At 37.3% G+C, this 15,304-nt stretch overlaps 1 protein-coding gene across 1 annotated transcript in view; it reads left to right on the forward strand.

Annotated features, from left to right (window-relative positions):
- The window catches only part of ITGA8 (integrin subunit alpha 8), a 110,353-nt gene that overhangs the window by 7,983 nt on the left and 87,066 nt on the right, over nt 1–15,304 (forward strand). Inside the window, exons 3-8 of the mRNA XM_018909752.3 lie at nt 6,069–6,169; nt 8,987–9,110; nt 10,544–10,605; nt 11,885–11,930; nt 12,872–12,997; nt 14,135–14,179. Coding sequence (XP_018765297.2) covers nt 6,069–6,169; nt 8,987–9,110; nt 10,544–10,605; nt 11,885–11,930; nt 12,872–12,997; nt 14,135–14,179 — 504 coding nt within the window. The remainder of the gene's footprint in view (nt 1–6,068; nt 6,170–8,986; nt 9,111–10,543; nt 10,606–11,884; nt 11,931–12,871; nt 12,998–14,134; nt 14,180–15,304) is intronic.

The raw sequence follows: 15,304 nt of genomic DNA on the forward strand, positions 1-15,304 counted from the left end.
ACAAAGCTAACCTCTTTTTTGTTTCTTCTGTATGAAATGGGTTTACAATGACTATTTTTGCCTTAATACCGAGGTAGAATTACTGAGTCCTTGTTTCAACTGTGTGCTCTTCCATTCCGCTGCCAGGAGAGGTAGCAGGAGAGCAATATCAGGAAAACTTTCTCCTCTCTTGATTCTGAATCATTCAGAGCATCTTGCAGCCAGAAGCAGACTTAAATACCCCCTAAAGCACACTATTGCATTTGAAATCTTTTAAAAAGCTAATAGTTCAGATTTTGGATATTCACTATCAAGGTCACTTTTAGTTATAATACTTAATAGGCTGCATCAAGTTCTTGTATTTTAAATTAGGTCCTGAAGGCAGAATTTCAGATACCCCTTCCTTTAAATTTCTGGAACACACTGGGGTGGTTTTTTTTGCTATCAGTTAACTCTACCAGTTTTACTAAATTAGGTTATATTTTTTCTAAACTAGCTGGAAAAAATCTGAACACCCTCTGAGGAGGAGCAGGGAAGGGGGATGTAAATCAATTCTCACCAAGCATGCAGTTGATAAAAAACATGAGCTAATCTGGCCAGTCGTTGAGCTGATTGTAACAGAACCCAGGTACTATATAAGGAGATGATGTATTGTGGGACTTGAGAGCTTTAGTTACATGAAAAAATCATTAGCTGTGGAGATTGTAAGATTCCGGGGAAAACTTAGAATCCTGTTATAAAACAGAATTTGATTCTCAATAGAAATTGCTGAGAGAGAACTTTGTTGTACTTGTAAATGCTGACACATTTTAGTCCACTATGCCAGTAAGACCTTATCTGGAACGTCATGGTTCACTTGTAGCATTCTGATTTATAATAGACTCTCATGAGTTTCTTTTGTAAGTCTCAGCCCTGTCTAAAGAAAGGAAAAAATACTCTTAGCTATGTTAGTTCAAGCCCTGAGGTCTTAATTTGTTTTTGATCAGATTGTGTTTAGGAAAAAAAATCCTACTTTTGATGATTTCTTTTTGGTTTTTTTTGATTCATGGAATGTCCAAGTAAAGCTCTCTAGATACAATCTATTAGATTAAAATGACTCATATGAATAGCAGCTAAGCTGCAGTAAAAACCAGATATAAAGTAGATTGTTGCAGAACCAGATAAGTCTAAATATAGAAACAGCTCTTCTCATCATTGTTTTGCATATCCTTACTCTTCCTCAACACTTTGGAGTCCCTTTTTTCCCCCAGCATTAATTCAAAGCAATTGTTAGGCTTAGTTGCCTAGATCATACTGAGTGTTTAGCTGTGCTTTTGAATTCAGCCTCTCTGGGGAGGGTCTGATATCAATGATGCTGTGAAAGTTACTGAGTTACCTTTGCTTTGTAACAGGTGGTATCATCAGAATCTTCTGGTAGTGATATGATGGTAGGATTGTCAAGATTCCCTTGTTTCCCTCACTTCTAGAAGATGGGAGCAAGTATGCCAGGACCCTTCCTTCTCCCTCTTCCCTTCTGTAAGCCAGAACACTAATGATGCAGCAGAGCTGCTTTCAGACTGAAGCTGCTCAGAGCCTTTTGTAGCAAGCTTCTGAAACCACCCTAAGGGGGAGAGCCACAGTCTCTCTGGGGAATCTCTTCTAGTGCTTAAGGCTTATTCAGAAATTCCCCTGCTGCAGCATGTCTTGGTTGCCCCTTTTCTTTTTGCTGCATACCTCAGATGGGAATTTGGCACTCTCTTCTCTCTACCTATTGAACACTGGGTGAAGCACAAGTAGATCATCCTTTGCTTTCTCTTCTTTTGGCCTAACACCTGCAAGTAGTGATGTCTGAAAACTGTACATAACATTCCAAGAGTTATCTCCATGTCAGGAGTATTCACTTTCCTTTACCTGTATAAATTTCTAGAATTATTTGTTTGTTTTATACATTTGTATTCACATTTTATACAAATATGGATAGATTTGGGTAAATGTTCACCTCTACTCTGTATCTATAATTATGTACAAATACATGTAATCCATGTATTGTATTTTGACTATGTTTTTATATGATGGATGTGCATAGATACATACACAGGTGTAGCAAAACAGGTATTTGAAAGGGATTTTCCATCATGGATGTAGGCACAGATCTGAGGGCAGAGTGTAGCTGAACCTGCTGCAGATGCCTGGTTAATGGACATCTGTGTTTATCCAGGACATACAGGCAAATAGACCCAGAGCATTTAGACATAATACTTCTCAAAATTCCAGAATGGTGGAAAGTTATGTGAAAGACCTTTAAGTGTATTACATAGACAGGTATTTTGCTTTGATTAGAAGCATTATTTTCCTGTATAAAGTTTGAATAAAATATTTTCACAGAATCATTTAGGTTGGGAAAAACCTCTGAGATCATGGAGTCCAAGCTTTGAATGAGCACCACGTTGATTTGCTTTTGTTCATTTGAGTTTTTTTAAATTATGAAAGATGCTGCATTTTTTATTTAAAGTTTTCAAGAGCTGAATGAATCACACTAAGTACCAGTGTCTGCCCATACATCTCTTATGCAGGTATTAATTAGTATTAAAAAAAAATATTGGTAAGGGAAATGTTTGGTTCATGCCTATTAAGCTGTTTATAATGTGCTGACTTAGTGACTCAGAGGAGAGCAATTCCCATAGAAAGCACTAAATTTACTTTAATGTGTGTAAACGATGAATTTGCACTAACACCTGCTCTAGGTTCAGGCTTTAATTTCCACAAGTGAATCTGTGCTATTGCTCTTAACATAGGTTTGCTTTTTGCTGCCCAAACTCCAATTTTTTCTATTTTTCCAATTACTGTTTTGGCAAAGTAAGGGACTTTTAATTTTTCTGTTTGGTAGCCCCTAGGTACCTCGGCTGAAAAACTGGGTGAAGGAATGCTGGTTTTCATGATCATGTTTCTGTGTCTCCAGAGCTGCTTCTGAAGCTGAATTGTAGGGCAGTGCCGTGTATAGGGGTCATGGCTCCTGCAGCAGAAAAATGAGGTGCTTTGGGTTTGCTGAAATGCAATTTGAGGATGTTCTCATACCTAAATTTATATTTATAAATCCCTCTGCTCTTTGCATACTCCTGGTTGTCTGGGCCTTAGTCTGCAGTGCAGTCTTAGGCAGTATCATTATGAGTGACTCCAGAGCTGCGGCTGAAGCCAAATTTGCGAGTCCTGCAGACTGTTGCCTGTCTGGAGCAGCTCCTGGGCTGGCTCTGAAGCAATCCAGCTGGTACTCAGGCACTCCTTGGACCTCTCTGTGGACAGGCTCAGGCGTTGTGTGCCCAGCCCAGCTGCTGGCTCGTACTCTTGCACTAGTGTCACATATCATGATACAGGATAGCCTGGACTCCTTCCTAAAAGGGGCCAGGCACTCTCCTCCAGAAAAGAAAATGGTATCTGAATGCAACCTGAATTCCCACCAAGTTTTTGCTCCTCACAGAAATATAGCTGTGGGTAAAGTACAGTATAGACTTAGCCTGTGTGCCTCAGATACCCATAAACAGCACAAGGAGAGATATTTCCCTGTCATATAATGGTTTGTCAGGATACAGACAAGCTACTTTTTCTGAAATGCTTAGATAATGCTGATATGAGCAATATACAGGTTTGGGGGTTTTTCAAACTGGGTTGGGATTTATGTGAATTAAATGAATAGCGTTTATCTGAGTCTAATCTAAGGTGGTCATCCATGGCTATTTACAGTTGGTTTAAAAAAAAAGGTACTTTAGGTGCTTTTGGGCCATGATTCTTCTGACCTTTTCAGAGTTTTGCTTCAGGAGGAAAAGAAGTGGCTTAGATCATATCCTCACATGTAGGTGGGTGGTTAGCTCAGAAGTGAACAATTGCAGCAAGGCACAGTAATGACAGCTTGTGTGTGTTCAGACAAATTAGTTGTGTATGTTGCTTCATTTTACTAAAGTTACATGGAAAGCAGTAGATGTTTTATAGCATTCTGAAATACTGATTAGTTTTTACATACAAAAGAGTAAACTGTATTTTAAGGCACAACCTCAGAAACTGGGAATATGTCTCCATAGCTCTGGCAAGGATGCTGAACAAAACTGATTAGAAAATTTCTATCAAAGGAGAATTATCTAGGGGGAAAAAACCCTATTTGTTAATTTGTGTTTCTGTGATATTTTTCAAGTTATTTCATAATGAAAATCCCATGCCACATGATGAAGGATTCCTAGTAACCATATGCCACTAAACGAGGGGGGATTGTGCATGTGTGTATGTACAGTTCTTGCAGATTTATTGGTAAATTCAGCTGTGGTTCGATAAATCCTGCAAATGGTTGTCCAAGATTTAAAATTTAATTTCTTTTCAAGTGTTGGTATACTTTGCCAATAGACAAATATATTGTTTTGATTGAAAATGTAAGCTCCTTTTATGTTAGAATACTGGCCACGAGTATCCTCAGAGCCAGGCTTGCATTGGCAGCTGTAAGCTGGCCATGGCTGATTTTCAAGCTTCAAAAGTTTTGTTTGTATCAAGACCCCATCTGTGGACATTGATCATATTCAGATCTGCTGGAGCACTAAAAAAAAGAAAAAAGAAACCTTTAAAGTCTGAAAGGGTCTGACTTCACTGGAAAAAATAATTGAGAGTAGTGTTGCCAACATCTAGGTAGGAGCTGGCAGCATGTGTCATGTGGTCTGTCAAATACTCTGTCTCTCACATTGACACAAGTTTAGGCCTAACTTCAACAAAATGTATTTTTTAAATTATTATTTTCATTGTAATTTTAAATTATACTTCCTGAATTTTTAAGAGCTAAATATTCCTGAAATTTATCTCCCTAAACATGAACTTCAACAGTAGCTGCTGTAATTGGCGCAGCATGGAAGCAAATACTTGCATGAAGGAAGATGTTTCCTTAGAGGCTTTCAAACTTGAAAAGATTCATTCTCATTCAAATTTCCTTCATGTTTGTTAGGAAAAAACACAGAGATAGAGTACCCTTGTTCTCCAAGTACGATGCATTTCTCTTCCTAATTCAGTTTATAATATTTATGAGGTTACCATAGGCTGAAGTCACTGGTGAGCTAACATCCTAGAAAACATTCAGGTATCTCCTGTATTCCTGCTGGGCAAACCCCAAGGAATGTTGACTTTTTAAAATGTTGGCTGTATTTTTTCTCAGTTATTTAAAAAGTATGTAAATCCTTAGAATATGATCTGACACTACTTTTTTTTTAGCATTCCAAGGTATAGAATATGTGGTTTTATTTTCACTTATACTTCAAGTGACTAAAAAGGATTGATTCTTCTGAAATCCCCCCTGACATGAACCAGAAACAAACATAAGGGAATGCAGATACAAGGGGGTAGGAGAAATGCCCTTCTTATGTATAAATTGAAAAGTTCATTAGGAATGACTGGTGAGGGAAGAGCATAGCTCATGAACATATGGGAAATCAGTTTACTTCAGAGAACTGAGGGTGAAGGGAAGGGATGTCTGCTTTTTATTAAAACCTGAAATGCATTATAATTGGCCTGAATCTTTGCCCAGATGACTTCTCTTATGCTGACATCTGCAAGAGTGTATATAAAGCAACATTAGGAAGCTGTCTCTTGTGACAGTGTGTACACATGTAATTCTGTTAAAAACTAAGTCCTTTGCTATCTGTAGTGTTGGTCTTTGAATAAGCATGCTGAGAAATGTCATTTGTTTGACAAAATCTAATTATGGAACATGCTTTTTACATGGAAAGTTTCTACCACATCTGAGAAAACTTTTTAGGGCTTTTCACCTATTTTTGTAGATTCTTGTTCATTCTTCATCTTAAGTTCCAAGTAAACTTTTTTTTTTTTTTTGCATGGGGAAACACAGCATTTCTTATTTCAGTCCTGTGTATTTTTTTCTAAAGCTTAAGTGTTATTATTTTGAATTTTCATGTGTGAATTTAAGCTGGCTTTGGCTGACCAATGAAAAGGTTAAATGATAATAAAAAGTCAATTTCCTATTGAATGGGTTGGATGATGACAAGTGAATGTAATGTAATATATCTGTTAATCTGTTCACTTGTGTTAAAAATAAGCTGTCAACATAGTGCTTCTTTCTTTGTCAGACAACAGGAAAATAAAAGTCAATGGCACCAGGGAACCTATTGAATTTAAGACAAATCAGTGGTTTGGGGCAACAGTCAAAGCTCATAAAGAGAAAGTTGTGGTAAGTCTTATGTATTTGATATTATTTTGGAAATAATGTTTGTTTTTCTCAAATGTATATGTTTAATAGCTTCCTATGTGCACATTATGGAAATAACTCTCTAATTATGGATGAATTATAAAACAGAGGATGTATGTAATTCAAAAAACAAAAGCAACCTATAAAATCAGGTTGAACTGATCAAGTGATGATCCTGCTGCCATGTGAAAACAGCAGAATGTCATATTGTTGTGGAAGTGAATGATATTTTTTTAACAGATAATGGACATATTTCCAAGATGCAGAGGAACTGATAGCTGTCTGCTATAAAATGTTTGGTATTATGAAGATATATCTGGAATGTTACATACAGAATGTTGTGAAATTGCATGTATTTGAATGTCATGAAATATTTTGAAAGCCAACTCTGTTAATGTTCAGTTAGGAAAACACTTATCTCTTGTCACATTTACATTTTTTTGAAGAGCTGTGTCATAGTCATGGTAACATAGCTGCAAAAAAAGCTGATAAGAGCTGGTAAAAAAGCTCCAAATCAAAATGCAGTATCTGCTCTCCTGTTTCACTGACTGTTTTACCTGTATTGATAGGGGCCCAGTAGTAATTTTATTGCCTAGTAAAGTGCTGGTGATGCTGCTTATACACAGACATTTTATATTTCCAGTTGCATTAAGGTTTACATTAAAAGCAGCACTGAAGTAATTGGGATAAAAATAATTAGTTTGGTCATTAGTTTTACTAGTTTTTGCAATCACCAAACAAAAATTTACCTTGGGATTTGATTAAACTTCCAATTACTACTTAAAAAGTAGTCATAAGGGAGGAAGCATTGAAAGGAAATGCTTTCCCTTATATTGAATGCCTTGTAGTTAATCTACAGAAGGATTTTGAAATGAAACTGGTAGGGAGTAAAACATCACCATATTCTGTTACAGAGCTAAGGAAACATAAAAATTCTAAAAAACTCTAGAAATAGGCCAACATTTTTCATTTTCTGTACTCTACTAAATTCACAGATTGAAATAAAATACTTCTTTGCCACCATTTCTGAAATCTTAATCAGTGATTAGGAAAACTCATCTCCAACAGATGTTCTGTGCCTGTACTGACCAAACTTCATTTATTTGGGGTTGGTCTTCTCAGTATCTGAAACCAAGATATAGTCAACACTTTTCAGGCAAAAAAATTGGACAGCAAAGCTGGAAGGCTTTTTCTGTTAAGCTTTGTAGGCTGAGACAAAATGTCATCAAACTATCAGGAACTTGTTTTTTAAGCTACAGATTTAATAGTGAACTGCATTAAGCCAGCATTCATCACTATATTGTTCTTGTTTCAATCCATTTGGCTTGATGTCAGCTGTACCTAAAATCACCCCCACAGGGCACATACTCCTCTTTGCTGCACTCTGTGCTCTCTGTTTCAATATGCAAGGATTCCTAGGCAGGGGTGTGTGAAATGTCCCTGTTCTTAAGCCATTGCTCCACAAGCCCTGGCTGGTGGTAGGCTCTGAGCAGCACTTTGGTTCATACAGCCAGGACTGATTGCTGAATGAAGGCTAAGAGTAGCAATACCTTGCCAGAGGTAGACAGCTTTGTAATTGAAAGAGTAGGACAGGACAGGACATGAATGAAGCATTTGTGTCCTAGAAAGGCAAGCTTGCAGGGAGAGGTAGTGTCTTCATGCTCCCAGGCAATTCAAAGTTTCAGGGCACAGGAAACTGTAAGGAATGACTTGCAAACCTAAGAGCTTATTGTTCCTATTTTTCTAATTATCTGGATTACCTTCAAAAAATACAATGCTTCTCTCTACACAAATTGTATATCTTTTATCTTTGTCATTTTTGTAACCCCATTGCTGTAACATGGAAGATTAAATATCTAGCCAAAGCTTCCTTAGCAAAAAACTATTCACCCAGCTTGTTGAATGCCTTGTAGCTGTATGCTGTCGGTGAAGATTTGAACCAGGGGGTTATTTGGGGTTGTTACCAGGCACTCTGATGAATGTGATCGACCATTTGACAACACCCTGATAAATCTCCTGCTAAGTGGAGTCAGTTCACCCATTACCTTAGGACATTCTGTGGCAGGGAGAAATGATGAGGACTCCATCTTATCAGAAGACTAATTAAATACTTTATTATAGTATATTATTCTATACTATATTCATTGCATCTAAACTGAATCTGCCAAGCACTCAACTGCCCAGAATCTCGTGACTGTCAGCAGACAGTCCCCCCCCACCACACACACTTGGCTCTGATAGGCCAAGGAGACAAAACACCATCACTCTGGGTGAACAATCCCCATATTGCATTCTACTTTGGCACACACAGGTGCAGCGAATGAGATAAGAATTGTTTTGACCATTCTTTTCTCTGCTTCTCTCACTGCTTCTCTCAGGTTCTGAGAAAGGGAATCCCACATACCAGGACAGAACTGGGATTGCCTTCAGCCACATATATATGATTTGCATCTTAAATTATAGGATCAGCTCCTGTGCTATGAGCAGTAATAGAGACAAAATATTACTTTTGAAGCAGACCTAGAGAGTAGTTGTAACATGCCTTAAATGTGACTTGTAGTCCCTGACAGATTTCACCGGCCAAGGGTTGTAAGTGAAACATCAGAGTGCTTTTCGAAGAAAATCTATAATGAAATTATATGAAGCAGTGATCCTGCATTTTCTTCTGTCATCATTGCTATGTGAATGATACAACATGAGAGAGAATCCTTGTACACAGCCTATTAAAAACTACATTTGCCAGGTGCAAGTGTGTGTGAAAGTATGTGTGTCTTCTGATGGGTGTTTCTGTTTTTATAGGCTTGTGCTCCTTTGTATCATTGGAGAACCCTTAAAGACAGTCCTGAGAAGGACCCTGTTGGCACCTGCTATGTAGCAATTCAGAACTTCAGTGCCTATGCTGAATATTCACCTTGTCGCAACAGTAAGCATTAATATGAGCAGTCCTGTGTTAAAGGAATTGACTTTGCACTGAGTGTGTTCATTCTTTCAGTCTTCACACCATTGAGTCTTGATTGAATGAAGGGTACTGTATGATGTTATTGCACTGAATGAGGGTGTAAGGAAAAATTTCCATTAAACTATATGCCTATAATTGGATGCTTTATTGTATAATTAATTGAAAGAGGAGAAACTAAGTAAATTGTGTGCAGTTACAGTAATGAGTTATAATTGGTTCGATTTTTGTGGCTTTAAAACATAGCAAACAGATCTAGATAAGAACCAGACAGCATATTAAACCAATTATTCATACTTATGCTGAGCATAAATGTCTCATCACAAGGTCATGATTTGAAGATCAGACCCTGCATAGAAACACACAAGCCTGTATCATTGCTCCTGCCAATATCATCCACAAGAGCTCATTTGTGAAGAGCTTTCAGCATGGAAGAAAGCCATGCACATTAACACTGCTGTTCCACACTCTTTTCTGTTCTGTTCTGAGGATGTGGTAGCCATCTCTGGGCCTTGCTTCCCGGGGAATAGGGATAAACCACATGCATATTTTGAACCAGATTCAGCCACCTAGAAGTCTGCAGAAAATACCACATGTTGGGTTATTATCAGTCATTCATCTTGTTCAGCATTCTATGCCTATTGTAGTAGGGCTTTAAGCAGAGTTGTGTTGTGTCTTCCTTTTGAAGCCTAATCCTTGTCTCTGCACGGACAGGCACAGAAAGAAGCTGAATGGTGTCCTTAAGATCTGATTTATGTACTTACTGAAGTCTCACTGGGCCTTTGGGAAAGGCTTATGTCGTCTGAAGAGAGTTCAAGTGGCCATTCCTACTCTCAGTTTCTCAGTCCTGCAGTCTTCTGGCACTCTGGCACACACAGAATTGCCATAAGATGCAGGGCAACACACTTTGCACAATTATATAAGGATTAGGAGAATAAAAATAGAAGTAGTCAGAAGGAGGAAAGTTATTTTTCCTTGTACACAACCTGACCCTTACACTGTGTCAAGGTTTTTTGAGAACATCTTAGTAAACAATTATTTTTGTATTTATGACAGATCAGACTGTGATGAACATTCTACAGTCTTGTTGTTTTTTTTACTTTTTTATCTCCAGCTAAATTAAAACCAAATCCTTGATAGTTGTTTCAAAGGTCCTTCCATGGCAGTGGGAGGAGAAAGTCCCAAATAGCAGGTCCTATTTTTCAAAAGGCTCACAAGGGACTGCATGATCAGGGTCTTGTAGAAGGTCTTGATTTGCTCTGCCTCTTCTAAAAAAGAATACGTATTTTCACATATTTTGGCAATATTTCATTTCATAGTGTTACAGCTCCAGGAGTATCTGTGTTATCTTCCACCTGCACTGTAAAATAAATAAAATGCTTCTACCTTCATAATTGCAGGCAATGCAGATCCTGAAGGACAAGGCTTTTGTCAAGCAGGTTTCAGCTTAGATTTTTACAAGGTGAGGTTCTTCTTCTGAAGGATTTTGACCAAATGTCATTATGATATATCTGCAGGATTTAAGTGCTCTCTCAGTGATCATGAATTTATTTCCATGCTGTTGGATATGAAAACTTTTGTGAAACTGTTGCAAGTTCTTTCCTCCTTTTCAAGCTTCAAACTTTCTTGTTTCATTAATAAAAAGAAAGACTTAATCAGCACCTGCTTTTCTCTGCAGCATTCTGCTTTGTCCATCTTAACAGATAATTAGGCAAAAACTTCTATATGCTTCTTTCTCAGTCTGTCCCACTTAAAATGCTTTACTTAACTTTCAGGAAGCAGTGGGGCAGGCACCAACTAGTTTTAAAAAGTTCAAACATGTCACTGTTTAGTAGGAAATGACACAAAGCCATCAGAAGGCTGAGTGACACATAGCACCCGTTTATTTCAGGCTGCTCCTTTTTAGACACTCTTCCAATGCAGGTGGACTTGATTGGTCATGTAGTTAATACATTTCACCTGACTGGCTAATTAACAAGATGCCCTCTCATAAACAATCTTTGAGAATAACGAGAAAACAACAGGAAAACAACACCTGCAGGTTGTTTTTAATAATAACCTATCATTGTTTATCTCCAGCTCCCCAAAGTCTCCCAAAGGCCAGTTCTGGGAAAACTTATCTAGTTTTCTGGCTGTCACATCCACAAAAATAACCAAAGAATGCTTTTGGTGGCAGATGAGTCATGGAGTAAAACCAATCTCATGTGGGGAAGAAAATACCTAAGGGAAAGGACTAGATTTTCTTAAATGCCAAGGGGGTCCAGTAACAATGTTATGGGAGAAAGGATGAACTGTGTGTGATTGTTGTTATCTGGGCCATTATTTACAGCACCAAGGCTTCAGGTGATGTTGAACTGACCATTGCCATTCTTTTGAGCATTCTGCAGCTGCATTGTATAATTCTCTCTAAAACATCACTGTTGTTTCATTGAATTGGAGCACCCTCTTTTCTGTTAACTTTGTTTTGTTACAATTAAGCAGCAATTTTTGAGATGTTATATTAGTGTTAAAATAAATGGCTTTCATTCAAGTGCAGGTGCATAGGGTGATTTTGACTTTTTTTTAAGTCTGGATTTTCCTGCACATCCATGCACCTACATCTTTCCTTGAGCATGGCTATTCTCCTTTATCATGATTCTGATATTATTTTGGTAATTTAGAATGCTTTTTTTTCCCATGCATGCTTTATTTTGCTGTGGTTTTTTTTGTTGTGTAATTTTATTTCATTCTGCTTTTTGTAGAATGGAGACCTGATAGTAGGCGGGCCCGGTAGTTTTTATTGGCAAGGTATGTTCATCTGGCTGGTTAACTGGATCTAAGAAGTCAAGGAGAAAGTATTGTTGTTCTAGATTTCCACTGGTTTTTTTTGGTTTAAGATAACCAGTCTCTGATCTTATTTTCAACAAATGTAAATCAAAAGAATTGCTTAACAAGAAACTGAGCATAAAAATAAGCCATGAAAATATAGAATGTGGGTTGTCTAGGAAGCTTAACAAATGCAAAAAACTATTTTTATGTTGGCATTTTAGTATATTTGTAATTTAATTAATAAGTTGACTTTTTCCCTAAAAATACTGCAGGCTAAAAAATTGCTAATATCTGTAGAGCAAATATACTATTTAAAAATGTTTGTTACTTCATTTTTGAACACAACCTTTTATACTATTGATATGGATTTTAAGTTCATTTGTGGCATCACTGTAGGTTCCAAGATGAAATTTCTAGTGTAGAAAAACCCTGAGGTTGTTTCAGTAGAGGATTAAGAGTTTATTTTTGTTTTAACCTGTTCTTACATGTAGCTGATTCCCAGCCTCTGCCTACCAGCTTGCCCACTGTCAGCCTCTTTGATGTGTGTTTTTGCCTTTTTTTTTAAGAAGATCTAATTGATTGTGATTATAGGGAATTCATAGCTTTGAAATCTCTATTGAGAAGTTGCATTCATTGGTCTACTACATTTGTACAGTGCAGACTTTATTTTGAATTAGTAGACTGAAATGGGTCTGAAGGTGTTTTTGTAACGGTTCAATAGAGATTCAGTGCCTTGTTTTAATGATTTATGTGTACTCTTGGGACTTCCAGGGAAATAATGGAGGAAGCCTGAGAGACATTATCTATCTTTGGGCAGTACTAGTGTCCTTTCTGCTCTGTTCTGGTGTTGTGCTAGCCCTGTTTTATAGAACCTGGCCCTATTTTGGGTCCCTTTCATTTATGAAGTTGTTTGAATCCAGGTCAGGTAATCACTGCAAGTATTGCGGACATCATTGCAAATTATTCCTTCAAGGATATTCTGAGGAAACTGGCACGAGAGAAGCAAACAGGAGTGGCACCACCCTCATATGATGACAATTACATGGGTAAGCTGAGTTCTGTATGAGTTAGCAATGTGTTCTAAAAGGATGAGTCTCACATAAGTATGAAAACAAGCCCTACATTGCTATTGTCCCAGCTGTGAGAGGATTTTAACATGTTTTGCCTTAAGCCCAACAGCAAATCAGTGGTTTGCCAGTTACTTCAGGGAGATTACAAACATTCTTAAAATGATGCACAGCAACAGGGTTTGAAGGTTGAGATCTTGAATGGCTTATTAGAGTTCTTATTATTTGATCTTAAATCATTAGGCAGAAATACAAAATTTTCCCATTTATGTATTTTTTCATTCCAAGATGATGGATTGAATTTAATGTAATTAAAGACAATTTCAATTTTTATTAGATTAATTCAAATCCAGTTCTGTGGTATTTTGTACAGTACTACACAAATACCCAATTCATTTGCAGTGATATTTTAAAAATACAATTGAAGTAAGCAATAACAAAAGTCAATTTGAAGATTTTATGTAATTAATAGGAAAAAAGGCTCCTTATCTACTTATTAGCTGATCTCTAAGAATTTCTGGATGCTGACATGTCTCTGCAGGTAAGGCAGGTTTTTCTTCACTCAGTTATAGAAGAGATTCAGTGGAATTTGAAGGTGTGTCCTTGTACTGTTTCCCATGGATTTGAAATTAAAGTCCCTGATACAATCCAGAAGTCTTTCTTTACTGTGATAGTAGTTACTATCTCATAGGTTTGCTAAAGCTCCGAGAGGTGTTTTACTGCATCTTGGAAATCTGTTTTCCATATAAAGCTCAGCCAGGACACTCACACGTTACAAGTACAATAATGAAGACCTGAATTGTGTCAATAGCTATTAGGGCAAAACACCTTAGTACCTGGTGTTTTTTTCTGATGAATTACTAAATATTATTGATTTAGAAGCTAATTTTTGGAGAAGAGGGATCAACTTTTTATACACTCAAACCTACCATTAATTTAGTCATGGTAGTGTGATAAAAAATTTTCCTTTTCTCTGCACAGTTTTAGTATACTAATGTTAAAAAACTTCAATTCAGCAGATCCATAGAACAGACAAATCTGATAGTGCTTGCATATTTTTTGAAAGAAATTGTTTATCAAGTTGAGTTGGTTTTTTTTAAATTTATCTTTATACAGGATACTCAGTGGCTGCTGGGGAATTTACAGGGGATTCTGAACAAGGTAAGCACCTGTGCACTTGAATGAAAACCATATGGCTATGCACTTACTAAATTCATTGTTTTGGGTCTCTGCACAGGAACATACCTATTATACATTTGAAACCCTGGTGAGACTTAAGCTGTCTGTACTCAGTATTCTCAGAGAGAATTCTTTCCTGAGACAGTATAACATATATAACAGTATAACAGAATTAAAGGAACACAAAAATTTGAATTCCGTAAGGGGTGGCTTTCTTGAGCAGCTGAACAACTCTGTAGTCCAGACTCACCAAACCAATAGGGACATAGTACATTTCCACAAGTGAACCCAGTGCTCCCCAACTGCTTCTGCTTAACCCCTCTGCAGTTAAAGCTGCCTGTCCTGCATGAGGAAGCATTCAAAAAATAAACACAAAACCACACCGTTTCAAGCCAAGCACCATAATGTGTAAAAAGAGGTACCCCAGTAATGGAAGGCTACATCTTTGGCTGCTTTTTAATGCATACTCAGAGTTCTATATTGGATGATTTTTGAATCAGTATTTCTTGTGAATGGCTAGCACAAAAATATTGCATAGTTGGCTGACTTGAGATTCATCCTGCAGTCATGCAGACTGCAGGCTGAGACTTTGCTTCTTCCTTCTTTTTTTCACTCATTTTTTCCTACTAGTTGTTTAAGATTTCGCCATTGAGCAAAATTACTCCTAGAAGGCAGCTAGGTGTATTGTTTAATGTTCTTATTCAGTGGATCCTTCCAATGCCACTCACAAAAATTTCCTTGGAATCCTTTTAGATAGACTGTGCAGAAGTTGTCAAGCACTGACATGGCATCAAGTGAAATAATGGATGAGACAAACTGTTGGTAGGCAAAAAGAAAAGAAGTATTTGTAAGGACAGTTCTGTTTAGCTTCTGTGCTCTAGTGTGTGATGCCATAACTAATTCTCATTCCATCAATACACAGCTGTCAGGCAGTAAGCTGAATCCTACCAAGAACTTTATTATACTGTGCTGTGCTAAGCAATGCTAAACAGAAAGAGATCCTGGATGGGTGTATTCAAAAGTCAGAGTGCAATGTTTTGTGCAAGTAAATGAACCAAATGAATGCTGTAGTCCTATGAAATAATGGCTTGAAGTGATTTACAGGTC

Source organism: Serinus canaria, chromosome 2 (genome assembly GCF_022539315.1).
Source record: "Serinus canaria isolate serCan28SL12 chromosome 2, serCan2020, whole genome shotgun sequence".
NCBI classification, from domain to species: domain Eukaryota; kingdom Metazoa; phylum Chordata; class Aves; order Passeriformes; family Fringillidae; genus Serinus; species Serinus canaria.